At 45.1% G+C, this 18,776-nt stretch overlaps 1 protein-coding gene across 1 annotated transcript in view; it reads left to right on the top strand.

Annotated features, from left to right (window-relative positions):
- The window catches only part of scn4ab (sodium channel, voltage-gated, type IV, alpha, b), a 44,185-nt gene that overhangs the window by 8,109 nt on the left and 17,300 nt on the right, over positions 1-18,776 (top strand). The window contains exons 2-13 of the mRNA XM_076083406.1: positions 2,589-2,772; positions 3,308-3,445; positions 3,764-3,882; positions 3,999-4,088; positions 5,275-5,403; positions 5,804-5,895; positions 6,050-6,325; positions 7,023-7,086; positions 7,168-7,309; positions 7,690-7,890; positions 7,967-8,060; positions 8,466-8,704. Of these exons, the coding sequence (XP_075939521.1) occupies positions 2,641-2,772; positions 3,308-3,445; positions 3,764-3,882; positions 3,999-4,088; positions 5,275-5,403; positions 5,804-5,895; positions 6,050-6,325; positions 7,023-7,086; positions 7,168-7,309; positions 7,690-7,890; positions 7,967-8,060; positions 8,466-8,704 (1,716 nt within the window). The 5' untranslated portion in view covers positions 2,589-2,640. The remainder of the gene's footprint in view (positions 1-2,588; positions 2,773-3,307; positions 3,446-3,763; positions 3,883-3,998; positions 4,089-5,274; positions 5,404-5,803; positions 5,896-6,049; positions 6,326-7,022; positions 7,087-7,167; positions 7,310-7,689; positions 7,891-7,966; positions 8,061-8,465; positions 8,705-18,776) is intronic.

Genomic DNA, 18,776 nt, shown 5'->3' with positions numbered 1-18,776 from the left:
TGCGGATTATGTCAACGTAGCCAGGGGTATCCCAGAATGAGGGGAATGCGAGGGGTTTGCAGGATGTGGAAGCTGATGGTCTCGTGGTGGTTGCCGGACAACAGCATGTGTACTGGGACGGTTTAGTGAGTCCCTGTTCCCAGAAGATGACCGTCCAGGGCGCTAGCTGAAACAGCCTGGGGAAGAGGTATCCGGTCGATCCCCAACTGTGTAACAAGGTCCTCGTCCATAATGGACGCGTCTGCTCCAGAATCCAGGAAGGTGGAAATCGTATGGGAGCCCCCGGTTAATAGTAGTTGGGCGTGGTCGTTGACAGACGGAGGATCGGGAATCTGCTCGGCTCACCAGTACTTCCTTCCTTACTGGCGAGCCCCGGCCCTTTAACGGGCAATTGTGAGCATAATGACCCGCCTGACCACAGTACATGCAGAGATTTCCCCGTCTGCGCCACTCACGTTCCTCCATGGATAGCTCAGTACGTTCCACTTGCATGGGTTCACTCTCCTGAGGAAGCGGCTGCGTCGGCGTGTACTCCGGAGCTGTAGCACGAGGAAATTGAGAAGGTTGCCCCTGGCGTGACTGTTCCCGGCGCCTTGCCAGCCGCCTGACCTGGATACGGCGATCCACTCTGGAGGTTGCCTCAATAAGTCCGTCCAGGGATGTGGGTAGCTCGATCGAGATGAGTTCATCTTTGACGTAATCCGCTAACCCGAGCAGATACGCATCACACTGGGCGTCCATGTTCCATGAGCTTAATCGAGCCTGGGTCCGGAAATCAATGGCGTAGTCCATGACAGATCGGTGGCCCTGCTGGAGCCTCATTAGCCCTCTGGTGACATCCGGTCCTCCGGACACCGCTCTGAAAACCTTGCATAGTTCGGCGGAGAAGGACTGGAAGGAAGCACAGGCAGGAGTACGACGATCCCATTCCGCCATTCCCCACAGGCGAGCTCTCCTTGTCAGGTGGTTGATGGTAAACGCCACCCTGGCATCCTCTGACGCAAAGGTGCGGGGCTGCAACGCAAACAGGATGGAACAGTTCGTCAGGAATGCGTTGCAACCCTCAGGATCCCCAGCGTAACGTTCGGGCTCCCCCACCCGGGGTTCTGAGACCGCCGTAGATGCTGCTGGATCCGTTCCCGAGCAAACCGGAGCAAGTAGCGGCGACGCCGCCATGTTGGTCGGGGCTACGGTTGCCGTGAGTTGTCGTAACTGGTCAAACACCAAGAATAGTTTGACTTGAATTCTTTATTTTCTTCGACACACACGACAGGAAGAATATTCTCAGGAAAACAGCGACAGGTTCTCGTGGTCAAGGACAGAATGCTGAGCGAGTTACCAGGGCAGAGGCAAGGCGAGGTAGTCCGAAACAGGCAGGGTTGGTAACAGGGAATCAGTCCATGGGTGAAGGCGGGAAAGTATTGCATGAAAGCAGAGAACGATCTGGCAGTGAGTGTGTGTGAGGCAGGGGTTTAAATAGTGGAGGAGGCAGAGTGAGCAGGTGAGTGTAATGAGCTGATGAGGTGAGTATGACTGGCAGGTGCACTGAATGAACTGATTAGGTGAGTGAAAGGTGGAAAAAACTATATAGAAGTGACAGAGCTGTGACGTCATTATCTTCATCGTCACCATCATCATCATTTTATCAAAACCACAGATTACAAAGGACTTTACAAATAATGATAAAAGACAAAATATAATTCACACTAGATGAAGATAAAAACAAAGTGAACCATCTGGAAGTAGGACTTTGACTTTGACCCCCCCCCCCCCCGTGTTGTGTCTCCTCGATGTCTCGATGACGACCCTCCATCTTGTGACCCAGAAATCAATCTCAGTCCTCCATCTTGAAGTCCGTTCCGATTCTTGCAAAGCATCTGGAGGAGCAAGGGGCTATAAGAGGAAACACCGGTGTCTCCTTTGTGGAAGAGCTATAAGAGGAAACAGGAAACACTGGTGTCTCCTTTGTGGAGGAGCTATGAGAGGAAACAGGAAACACTGGTGTCTCCTTTGTGGAAGAGCTATAAGAGGAAACAGGAAACACTGGTGTCTCCTTTGTGGAGGACTTTTTTTTCATACGTAAACAAATAAAAGAGCCATTGCACACAGCTGAATAATCCACGGCTGGACTCTACAAACGTCATTGTTGCTTTTGTTATTGTAGTTTTTAAAGACGATCAAACTTTCTGCCGTTCACAGTTCTTCAAACCGCATTCATTAAAAACATTCCCCCAATATTATTTGTTTTTTATCTTGAATGTTTCTACATTCAATTCAGTTCATGTTTACAAGTTCAAATTGCTGCTGTCGTAAATTTATTATTTCAATATTTTATTTCTACACTGAGCACTAATTTGTTGTATTTTATGTTGTCGTAAAGATAAACAGGACTGTATATATATATAAATTGAATACAAAGTCACTAGCTATGATCATTGCATAGTCACACGGATGGCTTCAATTTGTGTGTCCATCATCAATTGACTTTCCGTTGCCATTGTCTGCATCCTGAGCAACACGAAAAAAACAATAGATTGCATTTGGTGATTATTTCACAAACAGGCATCATCCCCGCTCTTCTCCTACAGGAGGTGATTGCTAGAAGACGGTGGAGCTCAAGCAGCGCTGCATGATGCCAGGATGGCGCCTCTACTGCCCCCTGTTGGTTCGGAGGTCTTAAAACACTTCACGCCGTCCTCGCTGGAGGAAATTCAGCGACGACATGAAGTTGAGGAGAAGGAGCAACAGGGGAGGAAGGAGAAGAACATAGAGGTACAAAAACATTGATCAGCTATCGTTACAATTAATCAATACACTGAAAATTAGCAATTAATTCTCTGAGAATAAGTAATCAATTAATCCTTCAAGTTCCTCACTCAAATGCAGATCGGCCAATCATCTCATGACAACTATCCGGCTCCAAAGACTCTCATGCAAGAATTGTAGATTTTCTTCATTTTCTGGCTGGTTTTGTGGATTTGAAACGATACGTTTCTACATAACAACCTGTAGAGCTAACATTGTAAATAACACAGATGACCTGTAGAGCTAACATTGGAGACGGGATGTATTAGTTTGTCTATGCTACGCTAGAAGGTATACTAAATGTATACATATGCTGCTTTTTAATGATTGTAATGATGTTTTTTCCAACATTAGATAACATTTATTCAGGGAGTGCAGTTAATAACAGTGTGGACTCCAGTGTAGATTGATGGAGTATCAGCAGGGGGCGGGGTTTAGCAAAGGGTTGATCACAATTTAATAATAGTATGAATGAATGAAAAATTGTTCCTCTGAATGACAGATAGCGGAGGAAGATCTTCCTAAACCAGCCAGTGACCTAGAGGCCGGGAAACCCCTCCCATTCATCTACGGAGACCCGCCCCCTGGGCTTCTCAACACCCCACTGGAGGAGCTGGATCCCTTCTACCAATCACAGAAGGTCTCTCTCTCTCTTTGACAAATGATATTCCCTGTGACCCAGGGACTGATCAGTATTAATCAATAAATCAATCAATTTATTCTCAGCTTCAGCTGCAGAAGTCACATTAGAAAGTAAATCTGATCATTGATTCATTTTTAGATTGTTTGTCTCAGTCATCAGCTAAGTAATGTAATGAATCAGTATACCTGTCTGTCTCTGACCTGTCTGTCTCGCTCACCTGAGTGTCTCTCTTACCTGTCTGTCCCTCTGAACGGTCTGTCTGTCTCTCTCTGTCTCTCTTACCTGTCTGTCTCTGACCTGTCTGTTTCTCTGCAGACGTTCATCGTGCTCGGTAAAGGAAACGTCATTTACAGGTTTAATGCTGAGTCGGCGTGTTACCTGCTGAGTCCGTTCAACCCGCTGAGGACCATCGCCATCAAGATCCTCATTCACTCATATCCTTTATGATATCACACTGTGCTTCTCCCTCATTGGCCGGTTTGCTTTGATTTGCATGTTATTGCTAAACAATCAGCTGATGATGTTTTTTGTTCCTTAAAACCTTAAAAACGTTATTCAGTTTGTTCATCATGGTAACGATTCTGGCCAACTGTGCGTTCATGACTCTGAGTGATCCTCCAGCGTGGAGCAAAACTGTGGAGTGAGTCAACACACACAAAGTTTACAGACAAATACACACAAATACACACACATACACACAAATATACACAAATACACACGAGAATACACACAAATATACACACAGCCAGCGGTGGGTAATAATGAAACACATAAGGGTTTCCTCTATGGGTCCATGTAACTCTGACGATGCTGGATGACAACATCAAAACTGTCCAATCAGTGACCTCGGCATCCGCCATGTGACGTCATTTTTTTTCCTCTTGGTTTGTTTGTAAAAAAATAGTTTGACCAAACCAGAATGTTATTTAGAAAGAGTCGATTAAATGTGTAGCAGCTCTTACCAACATGGACACATGTGTTGGTCATGAGGGGGGGGGGGCACTACATTGTGTTTGTCATGAGGGGGGGCACCACACTGTGTTTGTTCTGAGGGGGAGGTGCCACACTGTGTTTGTAATGAGGGGGGGCACCACACTGTGTTTGTTCTGAGGGGGAGGTGCCACACTGTGTTTGTAATGAGGGGGGGGCACTACACTGTGTTTGTCCTGAGGGGGAGGTGCCACACTGTGTTTGTAATGAGGGGGGGCACCACACTGTGTTTGTTCTGAGGGGGAGGTGCCACACTGTGTTTGTAATGAGGGGGGGCACCACACTGTGTTTGTTCTGAGGGGGAGGTGCCACACTGTGTTTGTAATGAGGGGGGGGCACTACACTGTGTTTGTCCTGAGGGGGAGGTGCCACACTGTGTTTGTAATGAGGGGGGGCACCACACTGTGTTTGTTCTGAGGGGGAGGTGCCACACTGTGTTTGTAATGAGGGGGGGGCACTACACTGTGTTTGTCCTGAGGGTGGGCACTACAGAGTATTTGTATTGAGGGGGGGGGGGGGGGGGGGGGCACTACAGTGTGTTTGTCCTGAAGGGGGCGCTAGAGGACGTCCCATCAGGAGAGGAGAGCTTATCAGTGGTAATAGTTTAGCAATAGTTTAACTGTTTTTAATAGTTTAATAGTTTAACTGTGCAGGCTTCATAAAAACACCATCAGGATGTCATTTGTATTATAAGTTATTTAATTATAAATGTGTGTTGATTGCTGCAGCCTTTATGAAGCACTAAAAGTCCAGACAAATATTTGCTCTCTCTCCATCTGTAGTTTAAGCTTTTTTTTGTGTGTCAATGTCTGACGTATTTTTCTGTCGTTGAACAGATACGTGTTTACGTTCATCTACACGTTTGAAGCAACGATCAAAGTTGTGTCCAGAGGATTTTGTGTTGGTGGGTTCACCTTCCTGAAAGACCCCTGGAACTGGTTGGACTTCATGGTCATCAGCATGGCGTAATACTCATAATACACATACTTTATACACAATAATAGACTTACTTTATAAACAATAATACACATACTTTATACACAGTAATACACATACTTCATGCACAATAATACACATACTTAACCTATTTCGAGCTCTAGCACAAGAGAACCTATTGTTTTTTAGTGTTATTTTAATATCATTATTATAATCGTCATTATTATCATTATTATTGTTATTCATCGCTTTAATTGAAATTATAAATGCTTTATTACTACTTTATAAAGAACCTAGGGTTAAAAGATGACTTTCTATTTAAAACTTAAGATCAACTTTCTAATCTAGAAATTGTCTGCTTGGTATTGAGATTTTTCTCGATGGTGATGGTGGTGATGATGATGATGATGATGTCTCTCTGTGTTTCAGATACCTGACAGAGTTTGTAGATTTGGGAAATCTTTCTGTGTTGAGAACATTCAGGGTTCTTCGAGCTCTGAAGACCATCACAGTCATCCCTGGTGAGTGTGTGTGTGTGTGTGTGTGTGTGTGTGTGTGTGTGTGTGTGTGTGTGTGTGTGTGTGTGTGTGTGTGTGTGTGTGTGTGTGAGTTTACGATTCCGATTTCGATTGGTCGGTCAGTTTTTAATTCCCCACCCCCCCCCCCACCCGCCAGGTCTGAAGACGATTGTCGGAGCCCTCATCCAATCAGTGAAAAAGCTGGCTGATGTCATGATTCTGACGGTGTTCTGTCTCAGCGTCTTCGCTCTGATTGGTCTGCAGCTCTTCATGGGAAACCTGCGTCAGAAATGTGTTCTGATACCACCGCTGTTGCTCGGCAACAACACATCTAACACGTCCGACCTCGGTACTGGTTACCATGGCAACGACACCCAAAGCAACAATACAGAAAGCAGCGGCTTTGATTACTCCAAGTACATCAGCAACCCAGGTATGATACAATACTACTACTATTAATACTATAGTATATCAACAACTCAGGTGTGATACATATACTACTACTATTAATACTCAAAGTACATCAGCAACCCAGGTATGATACAAATACTACTACTATTAATACTCCAAGTACATTAGCAACCCAGGTATGGCACAAATACTACTACTACTACTACCACTAATACTACAATACCTCATCGACAACCTCTCCATGATACAAATACTACTGCTACTCCTACTACCACTAATACTACAATAACTATTGCTACTACTAACAGGACAATAACTTCATGTTACATTGCTGTTGGATTGTTTTATTAAAAGAGTGTGACGGCAGTAAAAATACGGATTTGGTCTGTTTTACAGGTTTTAAAGCCCTCTGAGGAAAATTTGTGATTTTTTAAATATTACTGCTATACAAATAAAGTTGAATTGAATGATGATAATTTTCTGTTGGTGAATGTGTGCTTGTGATTGAAGGACAGTATTACCCATAGAGACCAATGAAGGGCTTCATCTGTGCTTTTAGAACCAGGGTTACAATATCGTAACCTTCGTAACTAAATCCAATCTGTCCAATCCTGAAGACATCTACACATGTTGAGACGGACTCTGTCTCTCTCTCTCTGCCTGTCTGTCTCTCTGTCCATCTGCCTGTCCCTCTCCCTGTCTGTCTGCCTGTCTGATAGAGAACTACTACTACCAGCCAGGTCAGCTTGATGCTCTGCTGTGTGGAAACAGCTCTGATGCCGGGTGAGTTCACAACAATCAATGATCAGTGATCAATAATAATAATACCGATGGTGATGATGACGAAGATGATGATGTGTTCAGGGTCTGTCCTGAGGGTTACGTCTGTCTGAAGGCAGGGAGAAACCCAAACTACGGATACACGAGCTATGACTCGTTTGGTTGGGCGTTCCTGTCTCTGTTCAGACTGATGACTCAGGACTTCTGGGAGAACCTGTTCCAGCTGGTCAGTAAGGGACTGGTCCCAGGACTAACTGGTCCCAGGACTAACTGGTCCCATTACTAACTGCTCCCATTACCAACTGGTCCCAGGACTAACTGGTCCCAGTACTAACTGGTCCCAGTACTAACTGGTCCTAACTGGTCTTTGACTTTCACTCACATTGTGATGATTTCTTAGTTTGACTTTTTAGTTAGAGTGAACGTTGTGGGAATAAATCTGCTCTCTTTGTGTAGACAGGTTAAAGATGGAGAGGACAGACAACCAATCATAGAGGAGGACATGAACAGAAACAGTTTGATTTATTTCACCTGTCTGTATGTCACACGACTGTCTCTCACCTGCCTTTATATCACCTGTCTGTCTCTCATCCACCTGGGTTGCAGACACTGCGAGCCGCCGGTAAAACCTACATGATCTTCTTCGTGGTCATCATCTTCCTCGGCTCCTTCTACCTCATTAACCTCATTCTCGCTGTGGTCGCCATGGCGTACGCTGAGCAGAATGAGGCCACGATGGCCGAGGCCAAACAGAAGGAGCAGGAGTACGCTCAGATCCTGGAGATGCTGAAGATGAGAGAGGAGGAGGTCTGACATGATGAAACTACATTCAATCAGCTGACAGTGAAAACACACTCAACATTTATTCTGCTTGTTGTTACAGCAGGCGGCCTGCAGGGAACAAGGTACGGCACCACAGAAGAAGAATTCATCTGCAGAAATAAATGGCCACGAGCAAGAACACACTGCCATTGAAGGTACACACAGACATGTACACACATACATGTACACACAGACATGGAAGGTATACATTTTAATTCGAAAACACACAACAGATCCACCACAGTGTTCCTGAACACATGAGAGCAACATGTGAATCTCCAACGATCGATCCGCCAAATGTATTGATCGTTTATTGGAACGAGACGAGGAGATAAAACGGATGAAGAAAGGAGGCAAACTGATGATGTATAGTTCTGTTCACAGACTGATGACGTAACGTTGTTCACAGACTGATGACGTAACGTTCTGTTCACAGACTGATGACGTAATATTCCTGTTGAGGATCTCTGCTTCGTTTCTACACTAATGATCGACAGACTTAGTTTCATCTCAAAAACAACTTTCTATTTGCATCGTCTCTAACTCGCTGTGTGTTTCAGACTTTGCAGACGACCAGAGACCGTGTCCTCCGTGTTGGTATGTCTTTGCCGATATCTTCCTGAAGTGGAACTGTTGTGGCTGCTGGCGGTGGATTAAACGGTACCTCTACCTCATCGTCATGGACCCGTTCGTTGACCTGGGAATCACCGTCTGTATCGTCCTCAACACCGTCTTCATGGCCATGGAGCATTACCCGATGACTGAGGAGTTTGAGGAGCTTCTGAGCATCGGAAATCTGGTCAGTGATGAAGAGAAGTCAGAGAGTTGTTTTTTTTTCAAGTGAGATCACAGCTTCAACACAGGCTGAGCATCTGTGAGGTAAAAGTACTGTTGATCTGTAAAACAAGTACTCAAGTCAAAGTCAAACTACGGGTAGCACTTTTTATGACGCCATGTCTATATAATGTATTATAAACTCAACATGTCAACATGTTACAGTGTCCTCAATCATCTCAGTATAGATATATGTTTCTATTATCTAATGTCTAAGATTAGATGACTCATGTTCGTACCATCAGGCTCATTAGGAGATGATGAGGTGATTGTGTGAATATCCTTTGAGCAACACCAGCATATGACACAAAAAGCATTTTTATTCATTTTATTTTTGTTTCTTATCAAAAGTTTCTTGAACAACCACTAGTCAAAGACAGAAGTTTTTTTAAATGGGTACTGTCACTAAGACAGAACGTTATACACTGCATGCACAATTATTAGGCAAGTTGTATTTTTGAGGATTCATTTTATTATTGAACAACTACAGTGCTCTCGTTCAATCCTAAATGTTAATAAACCTCAAACCTGAATATTTAAGAAAGTAAAAGTTAGGTTTTGGCTTTCTTATGGTGCGTTCACACCAAACGCGGCGCGAATTATTCGCCCGAGTAGATTACATACAAAGTCTATGCACAGACGCGATGAGACTGGAGTGATGCGAATTTGCGATGGCGCGGCGCGATTGACGCAAATTCGCGTCAAACGCTAAATCGCCCCAAACGCGTGAGTTGAAATTTTTCAACTTCGCCGAAATATTCGCGTTACGCCCCAGCGCGATAGCCTTTCAGCGTTGAGATGTTTCTCCTGTCATCACTGACTTCCTGCCGTTGTTGAATCAGGAAATAAATACTGTAGCCGTCTGTGTTCACCCAGAGCTCTACGATACCTCATATCAGTAGAGACCAGACCAAACTATGTGTATAAATGTGTGTGTGTAAACCATATGGTACAAACAATGAATGGACGCTGCCGTATTTACGTCTAGATGACGTTATTCTGAGTGTTGGTGGAGCTGCTACAATGTCAGCATAGCCTAGCACCGATCCATCCGAGCTCCATTGAGAAGACAAGTAGCCTACAAATCGGCATCCATCCATCCATTTTCCACCGCTTATCCGGGGTCGGGTCGCGGTGGCAGCAGGCCAAGCAGGCTGACCCAGACCTCCCTCTCACCGGCAACATGTTCCAGCTCATTCTGGGGGATCCCGAGGCGTTCCCAGGCCAGCTGGGAGATGTAATCTCTCCAGGGTGTTCTGGGTCTTCCCCGGGGTCTTTTCCCAGTTGGACGTGCCTGGAAAACCTCCAGTGGGAGGCGTCCAGGAGGCATCCTAATTAGATGCCCGAACCACCTCAGCTGACTCCTTTCGACGCGAAGGAGTAGCGGCTCGACTCGGCAAGTTCCCTCCTGATGACCGAGCTCCTTACCCTATCTCTAAGGCTGAGCCCGGCCACCCTACGGAGGAAACTCATTTCGGCCGCTTGTAGCCGCGACCTTGTCCTTTCGGTCACGACCCAGAGTTCGTGACCATAGGTGAGGGTAGGAACGTAGACCGAGTGGTAAATTGAGAGCTTTGCCTTCCGGCTCAGCTCCCTCTTCACCAAGACGGTCCGGTGCAGCGCCTGCTTTCCTGCTGCAGCCGCACCGATCCGCCTGTCGATCTCCCGCTCCATCTTACCCTCACTCGTGAACAAGACCCCGAGATACTTAAACTCCTTCGCTTGAGGTAGGCACTCTGTCCCCACCTGGAGGGAGCAATCCACTGGTTTCCGGCAGAGAACCATGGCCTCAGATTTGGAGGTGCTAACTCTCATCCCCGCCGCTTCACACTCGGTTGCAAACTGCCCCAGTGAATGCTGGAGGTCATGATCCGAGGAGGCTAACAGGACCACATCATCTGCAAATAGCAGAGAGGCGATCCCGAGACCCCCGAAACTGACGTTCTCCGCCCCCAGGCTGCGCCTAGATATCCTGTCCATGAAAATCACGAACAGGACTGGTGACAAAGGGCAGCCCTGGCGGAGGCCAACACCCACTGGGAACGTGTCTGACTTATTGCCGAGAATGCGGACACAGCTCCTACTGCAGTCGTACAGAGACCGGATCGCCCGTTGTAACGGGTCCGGCACCCCATACTCCCGCAGCACCCCCCACAAGACCCCCTGAGGGACCCGGTCGAAAGCCTTCTCCAAGTCCACAAAGCACATGTAGACTGGTTGGGCAAACTCCCAGAGCCCCTCCAGTAGTCTTGCGAGGGTAAAGAGCTGGTCCACTGTTCCACAAATCGGCATCATTATGTAATTATTTTGTAGTCCCTTTTTGTCGGAGAAGACGAGTACAAATCGGCATCATTACGTAGTTATTTCGGAGTCCCTTTTTGTCGGTTTATTGCCGTTAAATCACAGTCAAATCAGTTTATTTTGTGTTCATACAGCTGTAGTAAACAGCAACGTGTGGCTTGCTAGACACAGTGAATACACCGATAAAATCCACAGAGCTCCTCTGGACAATATTATGAACCCAGACATGACGGCGTTTAGTTTCCCGGGATATCTTTGACTTCCACAACACGTACTAAGCAGAAATAGGTTATTTTTTCCATGGTTAATGGCGGAAAGTTGAATGGCTTTCAGGGTGATAAGCCACGCCCCCTCTCCAGCGCGTCCAGCGTGATTCACGCGAATGAACACAAATAGTCCCCGGCGAGACCGGCGGCGCGAATGACGCGAATACGTATTTGTGTGAACACGGCATTAGGAGAATAACTATGTGTTGTAACGTCATGAGAGGTCACTAGGGCCGGCTAGGGTGGGGTGGTGGAAGGGAAACTAACAAAAACAGACAAAATCAAAAGGTTCTCAGAATAAGATCATGTTTTATTCTGATTTGGCTATGCCACTCAGGGTAGTCTTTTTATAAAAAAATCAAAAACAAACAAACAAAAAGCGTCCAAGCAGAGATAATAGTTCGTTAAGCAGAACTATGTTAGACAAAACTCAACTTAGAGTGTCCTTGGCTTTTCTCCGACAACCCGGTCTTCTTCAGTTCAAATCCTCCTCCCTCTGGTTCGGAACTTTACTCCATGTAGGTCTCGGAGCTCCTTCACGCCGTGCGCTCTCTCTCTTCTCCTCTCCTCCTGCAGCTCTCTTAAGTCCGGCCTCAATCAGGTAGCCTAAACAGTGGTGAGGCCTTCTGGGAGCTTTAGTTGTTGCCTCAGCGGCTATCTTGTAGTGTGGCTGCTGATCCTTAAAGGGGAAGTAGCACCCATCTACCACCTGGCCCCGTGTGATGCCACAGTGTGCACAATTATTGCGCAACTAAATGAAAAACGTCTCCCGTCTCACTTGTTTATTTTCATCTGTTAAAGTGAGAATAATAAACAAACAGTCCAACTAGCTCATCTTTAATAATACCAGCTGTGATGTTCACAGTAGAACCACGCCACCTGGTGGGTAGAACAGGATATATACGGTCAGTCAGCAAGACCACATGAACAGCGTATATATGAAGCTCGGAATAAAAGCCTGTTGCAGTGCATCAAGTCGTTGTTCGTCTGGGTCATAATTACTAATACAGAAACATTATATTGGCGACGAGGAGTAAACGGAAGAACTCAAAGAGAGAAAGAAAAAAAAAGAACGACAGACATGCGGATGAGTGCGGCTAGGCCAAGCTAGCTAAGCTAACACAGACACGTGGATGGTCGTTGGCACACCACAGCAAGAATGGCAGGAAACACCGCTGCTCTCCCACCTTTCGACACCGAAACTGACCCCGTCTCTGTTGGACCTCGCTGGAATAAATGGGTGCAAAGGTTTGAAAATTACACCACTGCAATGAACATTGGCGGAGATGCTAGGCTCAAAGCGTTATTGCTACATATAGCAGGAGAACGAGTGCATGATATTTACGACACATTAGCGGCAGAAGATGACAAATATGCAGACACAAAGCAGAAGTTATCTGGATATTTCTCTCCTAAGAAAAACGTACAGTATCAAGTGTACATCTTCAGAAAAACTGTACAGGAACCAGGAGAAAATGTGGACAGTTATCACACTAGGCTGAGGATGTTAGCTAAGAACTGTGAATTTGCAAGTGTCGAGGCAGAGATTAAAACGCAAATCATACAAAGCTGTACATCATCCAGGCTACGCAGGAAAGCGCTAAGGGAGCCTGACCTTAGCCTAGATGAGCTTTTTGATCATGGAAGAACACTGGAACTGTCTGAAATGCAAGCGACTGGCATAGAAAGAGGCTCAACAGCTACAGTCAACTGGTTGGATCAAAAGACTAAGCAGACGCATCCAAACAACAGCAGATGGTCGGAAAGAAGACGTTCTGACAACAGCTGCAGGAACTGTGGAGGTAGATATCCTCATGATGGTGAATACCCTGCTAGAAACAAACAATGCAGAGCCTGTGGTAAACTAAACCATTTTGCAAAGCAATGCCGTTCTAAAGCCGAAGACGGTGATACAAAACGAACGCAGTACAAGGCTAACCAACGCCCTAAAAAAATACATCACATAACAAAGACGACAGGTGAGGAAAAAGAGCACAACTCTTCCAGCAGTGATGATGCTTATGTTTTTGCAGTTGATGCTGATAAAACCTCTGAGCTGCCACAGACTCACATCAAGCTAAATGGCAGTAGTATGCTAGTTTTAATTGATTCAGGAGCCACAGCAAACTGTGTCGGTGAAACAAGTTTCGAGAAATTGATTCCATGTCCACAACTAAGCCCCACCAGCACCAAGATCTACCCCTTCTGCTCCAAGGTTCCATTGCCTGTCAGTGGTGCTTTCAAGTGCAGCGTGGAAAAAGGACAGAAAAGGACATGGTGCACATTCTTTGTAATTAAAGGGGACGGATTCAATATTCTCAGTTACAAAACTTCCAAAGCACTGGGATTGATCAAAATAGTCACAGCAGTATCATCCACACCACAGAGTTGCACAGTCGCAGATGAGCTAGTGGAGAGTCATCCTGAATTGTTTCAAGGGATCGGAAAACTGAAAGACGTTCAGGTAAAGCTTCACATAAATCCTGACATTAAGCCTACATGCCAACCACATCGACGTGTGCCGTTCCACATCCGCCAGAAGGTTGAGGATGAGCTTCAGAAACTGGAGGCAGATGACATCATTGAGGAGGTCACTGGCCCGACACCATGGGTCTCACCTATTGTCGCTCCTCCCAAGCCTAAAGACCCTGACAAAGTAAGACTTTGTGTTGACATGCGCCAAGCTAACACGGCTATAGAGAGGGAACGCCACATCACTCCCACCATGGACGATGTGATACATGAGTTGAATGGAGCAACTGTGTTTTCCAAACTGGATCTGAGAGCTGGATACCACCAGCTAGAGCTTCATCCAGACAGCAGATACATCACTACCTTCACCACTCACCTTGGATTGAGACGCTACAAGAGACTGAGTTTTGGCATATCGTCTGCTGCTGAGGTAATTCAAAATGCCATATGCCAAACACTGCAAGGTCTCTCTGGTGTGAAAAACCTCAGCGATGACATCATCGTCTACGGTGCCTCCCAGACTGAACATGACAACAACCTCCGAGCACTGTTCCAGAGACTCAGGGAAAGCGGTCTCACACTCAATTGTGACAAATGTGAGTTCAACAAGTCCAGGCTCGAGTTCTTTGGTTTCATCTTCTCTGCAGAGGGTGTCTCAGCTGGCTGGTCCCAAGAAAGTCATTACAGTTCAGCAAGCTGCAGACCCCCAGAATCCAGGTGAAATCAGGAGTCTGCTGGGCATGGCCAACTATTGCTCCAGATTTATCAAAGACTTCTCCTCCATTTCAGAACCACTGCGCAAGCTCACCAGAAAAGACACACCCTGGGTATGGGGCCCAGAACAGCAAGTTGCATTACAGACACTGAAAGACAGTCTAACCAGTAACACTACTATGTCATACTTTTACCTAGGTAGAGAGACAGAACTGATTGTGGATGCTAGCCCTGTTGGACTGGGTGCAATCCTCTGCCAAAAAGATGAAAAAGGGGTGAAGTACATGCTAGCATATGCTAGTCGGTCTCTCAGCGATGTGGAGAGGAGATACTCCCAAACAGAAAAGGAGGCGCTGGCCATTGTGTGGAGCTGTGAGCATTTCCACCTGTATATCTATGGTCATCCTTTAACTCTAGTGACAGATCACAAAGCACTGGAAATCATATGGAACAATCCCAGGTCAAAACCACCCGCCAGGATTGAGAGGTGGGGACTGAGGATTCAGCCCTACAACTTCAAGGTGGAATACCGAAAGGGAGCCGACAACCCAGCTGACTATATGTCTCGTCATCCTATCTTGTCTCAGACAGCTGACAGTACACGTGCAGCAAAGGTAGCAGAGGAGTATGTGAACTTCATCGCAAGTCATGCAACACCTAAAGCCATGACACTCACGGAGATCAAGAGAGAGACACTCGCAGACCCAATCCTTCAAGAGATTAGTGCTCACATCAGACACAACACATGGCACCAGGGTGACAAGTCACGACATGCTGACATAGTAAAGCAGTTCAGACAAGTTAGCAGTGAACTAACAACATCACATGCATCAGACATTGTACTGCGGGGCACTAGAATAGTAATTCCCACAGCCCTACAAGATAGAGTGTTACAGCTAGCCCATGAAGGACATCAGGGCATTGTCAAAACCAAATCCCTACTCAGAACCAAGGTTTGGTTTCCAGACATTGATCGCAAAGCAGAAGCAGTAGTACGCAGTTGTCTTGCATGTCAAGCCAACACGCCAGTTGCACATACTGAGCCACTAAAAATGTCCGTTCTGCCAGAACCTCCTTGGCATAGTGTTAGTGCAGACTTCTATGGACCACTTCCAACTGGAGAGTACTTGCTTGTCATCACGGATGATTACACACGCTACCCAGTTGTAGAGAGCATAAGGTCAACCTCGACTAACACAGTCATTCCGGTCATGGACAAAGTTTTCTCCATGTTTGGGATCCCCAGAGTTGTGAAAACTGATAATGGTCCCCCATTCAACAGTGACCAGTTCTCCCAGTTTGCAGAGCATCTAGGATTCCACCACCGCCGGATCACACCGCTGTGGCCTCAAGCTAATGCTACAGCTGAAAGATTCATGCGCATCCTAGGCAAAGCTATTCGTGTGGCCGAAACACAAGGCATTCCCTGGAAACAACGACTGAACATCTTTCTACGTGAGTATCGATCCACACCTCACAGCACAACAGAAAGATCACCTGCTGAACTGTTGTTCCAACGCAAGATGTACACGAAGATTCATTCAATCACTCAAACTGCAAGGAACTGTTCAGACTCTGAAGTGAGAGCAAGGGACAACAAGGCTAAAGCCAAGATGAAAACTCATGCAGACTCTCATCGTAATGCTACACCACACACTCTCACTCCAGGTGACGCTGTGCTTCATCGTCAGCCCAAGCACAACAAGCTCACTGCACCGTATAACAGTAAGCCATACACGGTGACCAAAGTCAAAGGCTCCATGATCACAGCAGCCAGAAGTGGACACTTCATTGTCAGGAATTCTTCATTCTTCAAGAAGATCACTCCAGAAGTAATGGACATCTCACCAGATCCCGATGATGAGGATTGTGATTACAGTGATGCCTCTAATACATCAACAACACCGAGATACCCCTCAAGGCACAACAGATGTCCTCCCGCCTACCAACAGGACTATAGGTAGATTATGGACTGTTAAATGTGGACAATCTCTTGGCTGCATACAATAAATATGCTCAGGGACATGGACACTAATTTGATCTGTTGTGAACTTAAAAGGTACTGATTTAGCCAAGTTTGAGAAGTTAAGTGTTTGTTAAACATTTCTATAAGACAGAGTGTAAAATTAATGTTTTAAGGCATACAGTTAATACAGAGCTGCCATACCTCTAGATGAGTAAAATGTTCAGTACAGTAAATAGAGTTGTTGAAGTTTGAGTAATATGTAAGAGCAAGCCTAGTTTAAGAATGTCAAGTTTTAGGTATTTCTTTAAAAATAAAAAAAGGGCAATGTGATGTTCACAGTAGAACCATACCACCTGGTGGGCGGAACAGGATATATACGGTCAGTCAGCAAGACCGCATGAACAGCGTATATATGAAGCTCGGAATAAAAGCCTGTTGCAGTGCATCAAGTCGTTGTTCGTCTGGGTCATAATTACAATACAGAAACATTACACCAGCTAGTTGGACCTAAAGCCTATTGAGAACTTGTGGGCCCTTCTTAAACGGGAGATTTACGGTGAAGGAAAACAGTACACCTCTCTGAACAGTGTCTGGGAGGCTGTGGTTGATCGTCAACAGATCAAGAAAGTGACAGAATCCATGAATGAAGGCGTATTACTGTTATTGAAAAGAAGGGGGGCTATATTTGGTCACTGATTTTTTTTTTTAATGTCAGAAATGTTTATTTATAAATTTTGAGTTGTTTGTTTATTATTCTCACTTTAATAGATGAAAATAAACAAGTGATATGGGAAAATTTTCGCTTTTCATTTAGTTGCATAATAATTGTGCACACTAATAGTTGCCCAATAATTGTGCACACGCCAAAACCTCACTATTACTTTCTTAAATATTCAGGTTTGAGGTTTATTAACATTTTGGATTGAACGAGAGCTGTAGTTGTTCAATAATAAAATGAATCCTCAAAAATACAACTTGCCTAATAATTGTGCACTCAGTGTAGACATCAGGAGGTATTTTCTAGATCGCTGTCAGTTCTCTGATGTACTGAAGATTTATGAAGCTGACCTCGGATCAGCAGACCACCAGCCTCTTAATGTGCAGAAAGACATACAATAATGAATAAATAAAAGAATTGAAAGTAAAAGGTACAACTTTACTTGCTAATGAAGGAGGGTTAAAAGAGGAGATGTCACACGTGGACAAAATTGTTGGTACCCTTCCGTTAAAGAAAGAAAAACCCACAATGGTCACTGAAATAACTTGAAACTGACAAAAGTAACAATAAATAAAAATATACTGAAAATTAACTAATACAAATAAGACAGTGCTTTTGAATTGTGGTTCAACAGAATAATTAAAAAAAAAAAAACTAATGAAAATGGCCTGGACAAAAATGATGGTACCCTTAACTTAATATTTAGTTGCACAAAAAGCTCCAGTTTTGAAACTGGAATTTGTCAAAATGCATATTGACAAGCCACAAACCTTCTGGGAGTATGTCCTTTGGACAGATGAGACAAAACTGGAGCTTTTTGGCTCATCAGCTCTATGTTCACAGACGCAAAAATGAAACATACAAAGAAAGAACACTGTACCTACTGTGAAACATGGAGGAGGCTCGGTTATGTTCTGGGGCTGCTTTGCTGCATCTGGCAAAGGGTGTCTTGAATCTGTGCAGGGTACAATGAAATCTCAAGACCATCAAGGCATTCTGGAGCAAAATGTGCTGCCCAGTGTCAGAGAGCTTGGTCTCAGTCGCAGGTCACGGGTCCTCCAACAGGATAACGACCCAAAACACAGCTAAAAACACCCAAGAATGGCTAAGAGCACAACATTGGCCCATTGTGAAGTGGCCTTCTATGAGCCCTGATCTAAATCCTATTGAACATCTGTGCAAGGAGCTGAAACATGCAGTCTGGAGAAGGCACCCTTCAAACCTGAGACCGCTGGAGCAGTTTTCTCACGAGGAGTGGGTCACAATACCTGTTGACAGGTGCAGAAGTCTCACTGAGAGTTACAGAAATCACTTGATTGCAGTGATTGCCTCAAAAGGTTGTGCAACAAAATATTAAGTTAGGAGTACAATCATTTTTGTCCAGGCCATTTTCATTTGTTTGTGTTTTAAAATGATTGTTGAACCACAATTTAAAAGCAATGTCTGATTTTCATTAGTTAATTTTTAGTACAATTTTATTTATTATTACTTTTGTCAGTTTCAAGTTATTTCAGTGACCATTGTGGGTTTTTCTTTCTTTAACGGAAGGGTACCAACAATTTTGTCCACGTGTGTACCGTCATATAGCTGGAAGCCTCAC

The sequence above is a fragment of the Anarhichas minor genome, unplaced genomic scaffold, assembly GCF_050575085.1.
Source record: "Anarhichas minor isolate MPS153535 unplaced genomic scaffold, ASM5057508v1 ptg000129l, whole genome shotgun sequence".
Taxonomy (NCBI): domain Eukaryota; kingdom Metazoa; phylum Chordata; class Actinopteri; order Perciformes; family Anarhichadidae; genus Anarhichas; species Anarhichas minor.
The sequence above is the reverse complement of the archived record's forward strand: the minus strand, read 5'-3'. Positions and strand labels throughout refer to the sequence as shown.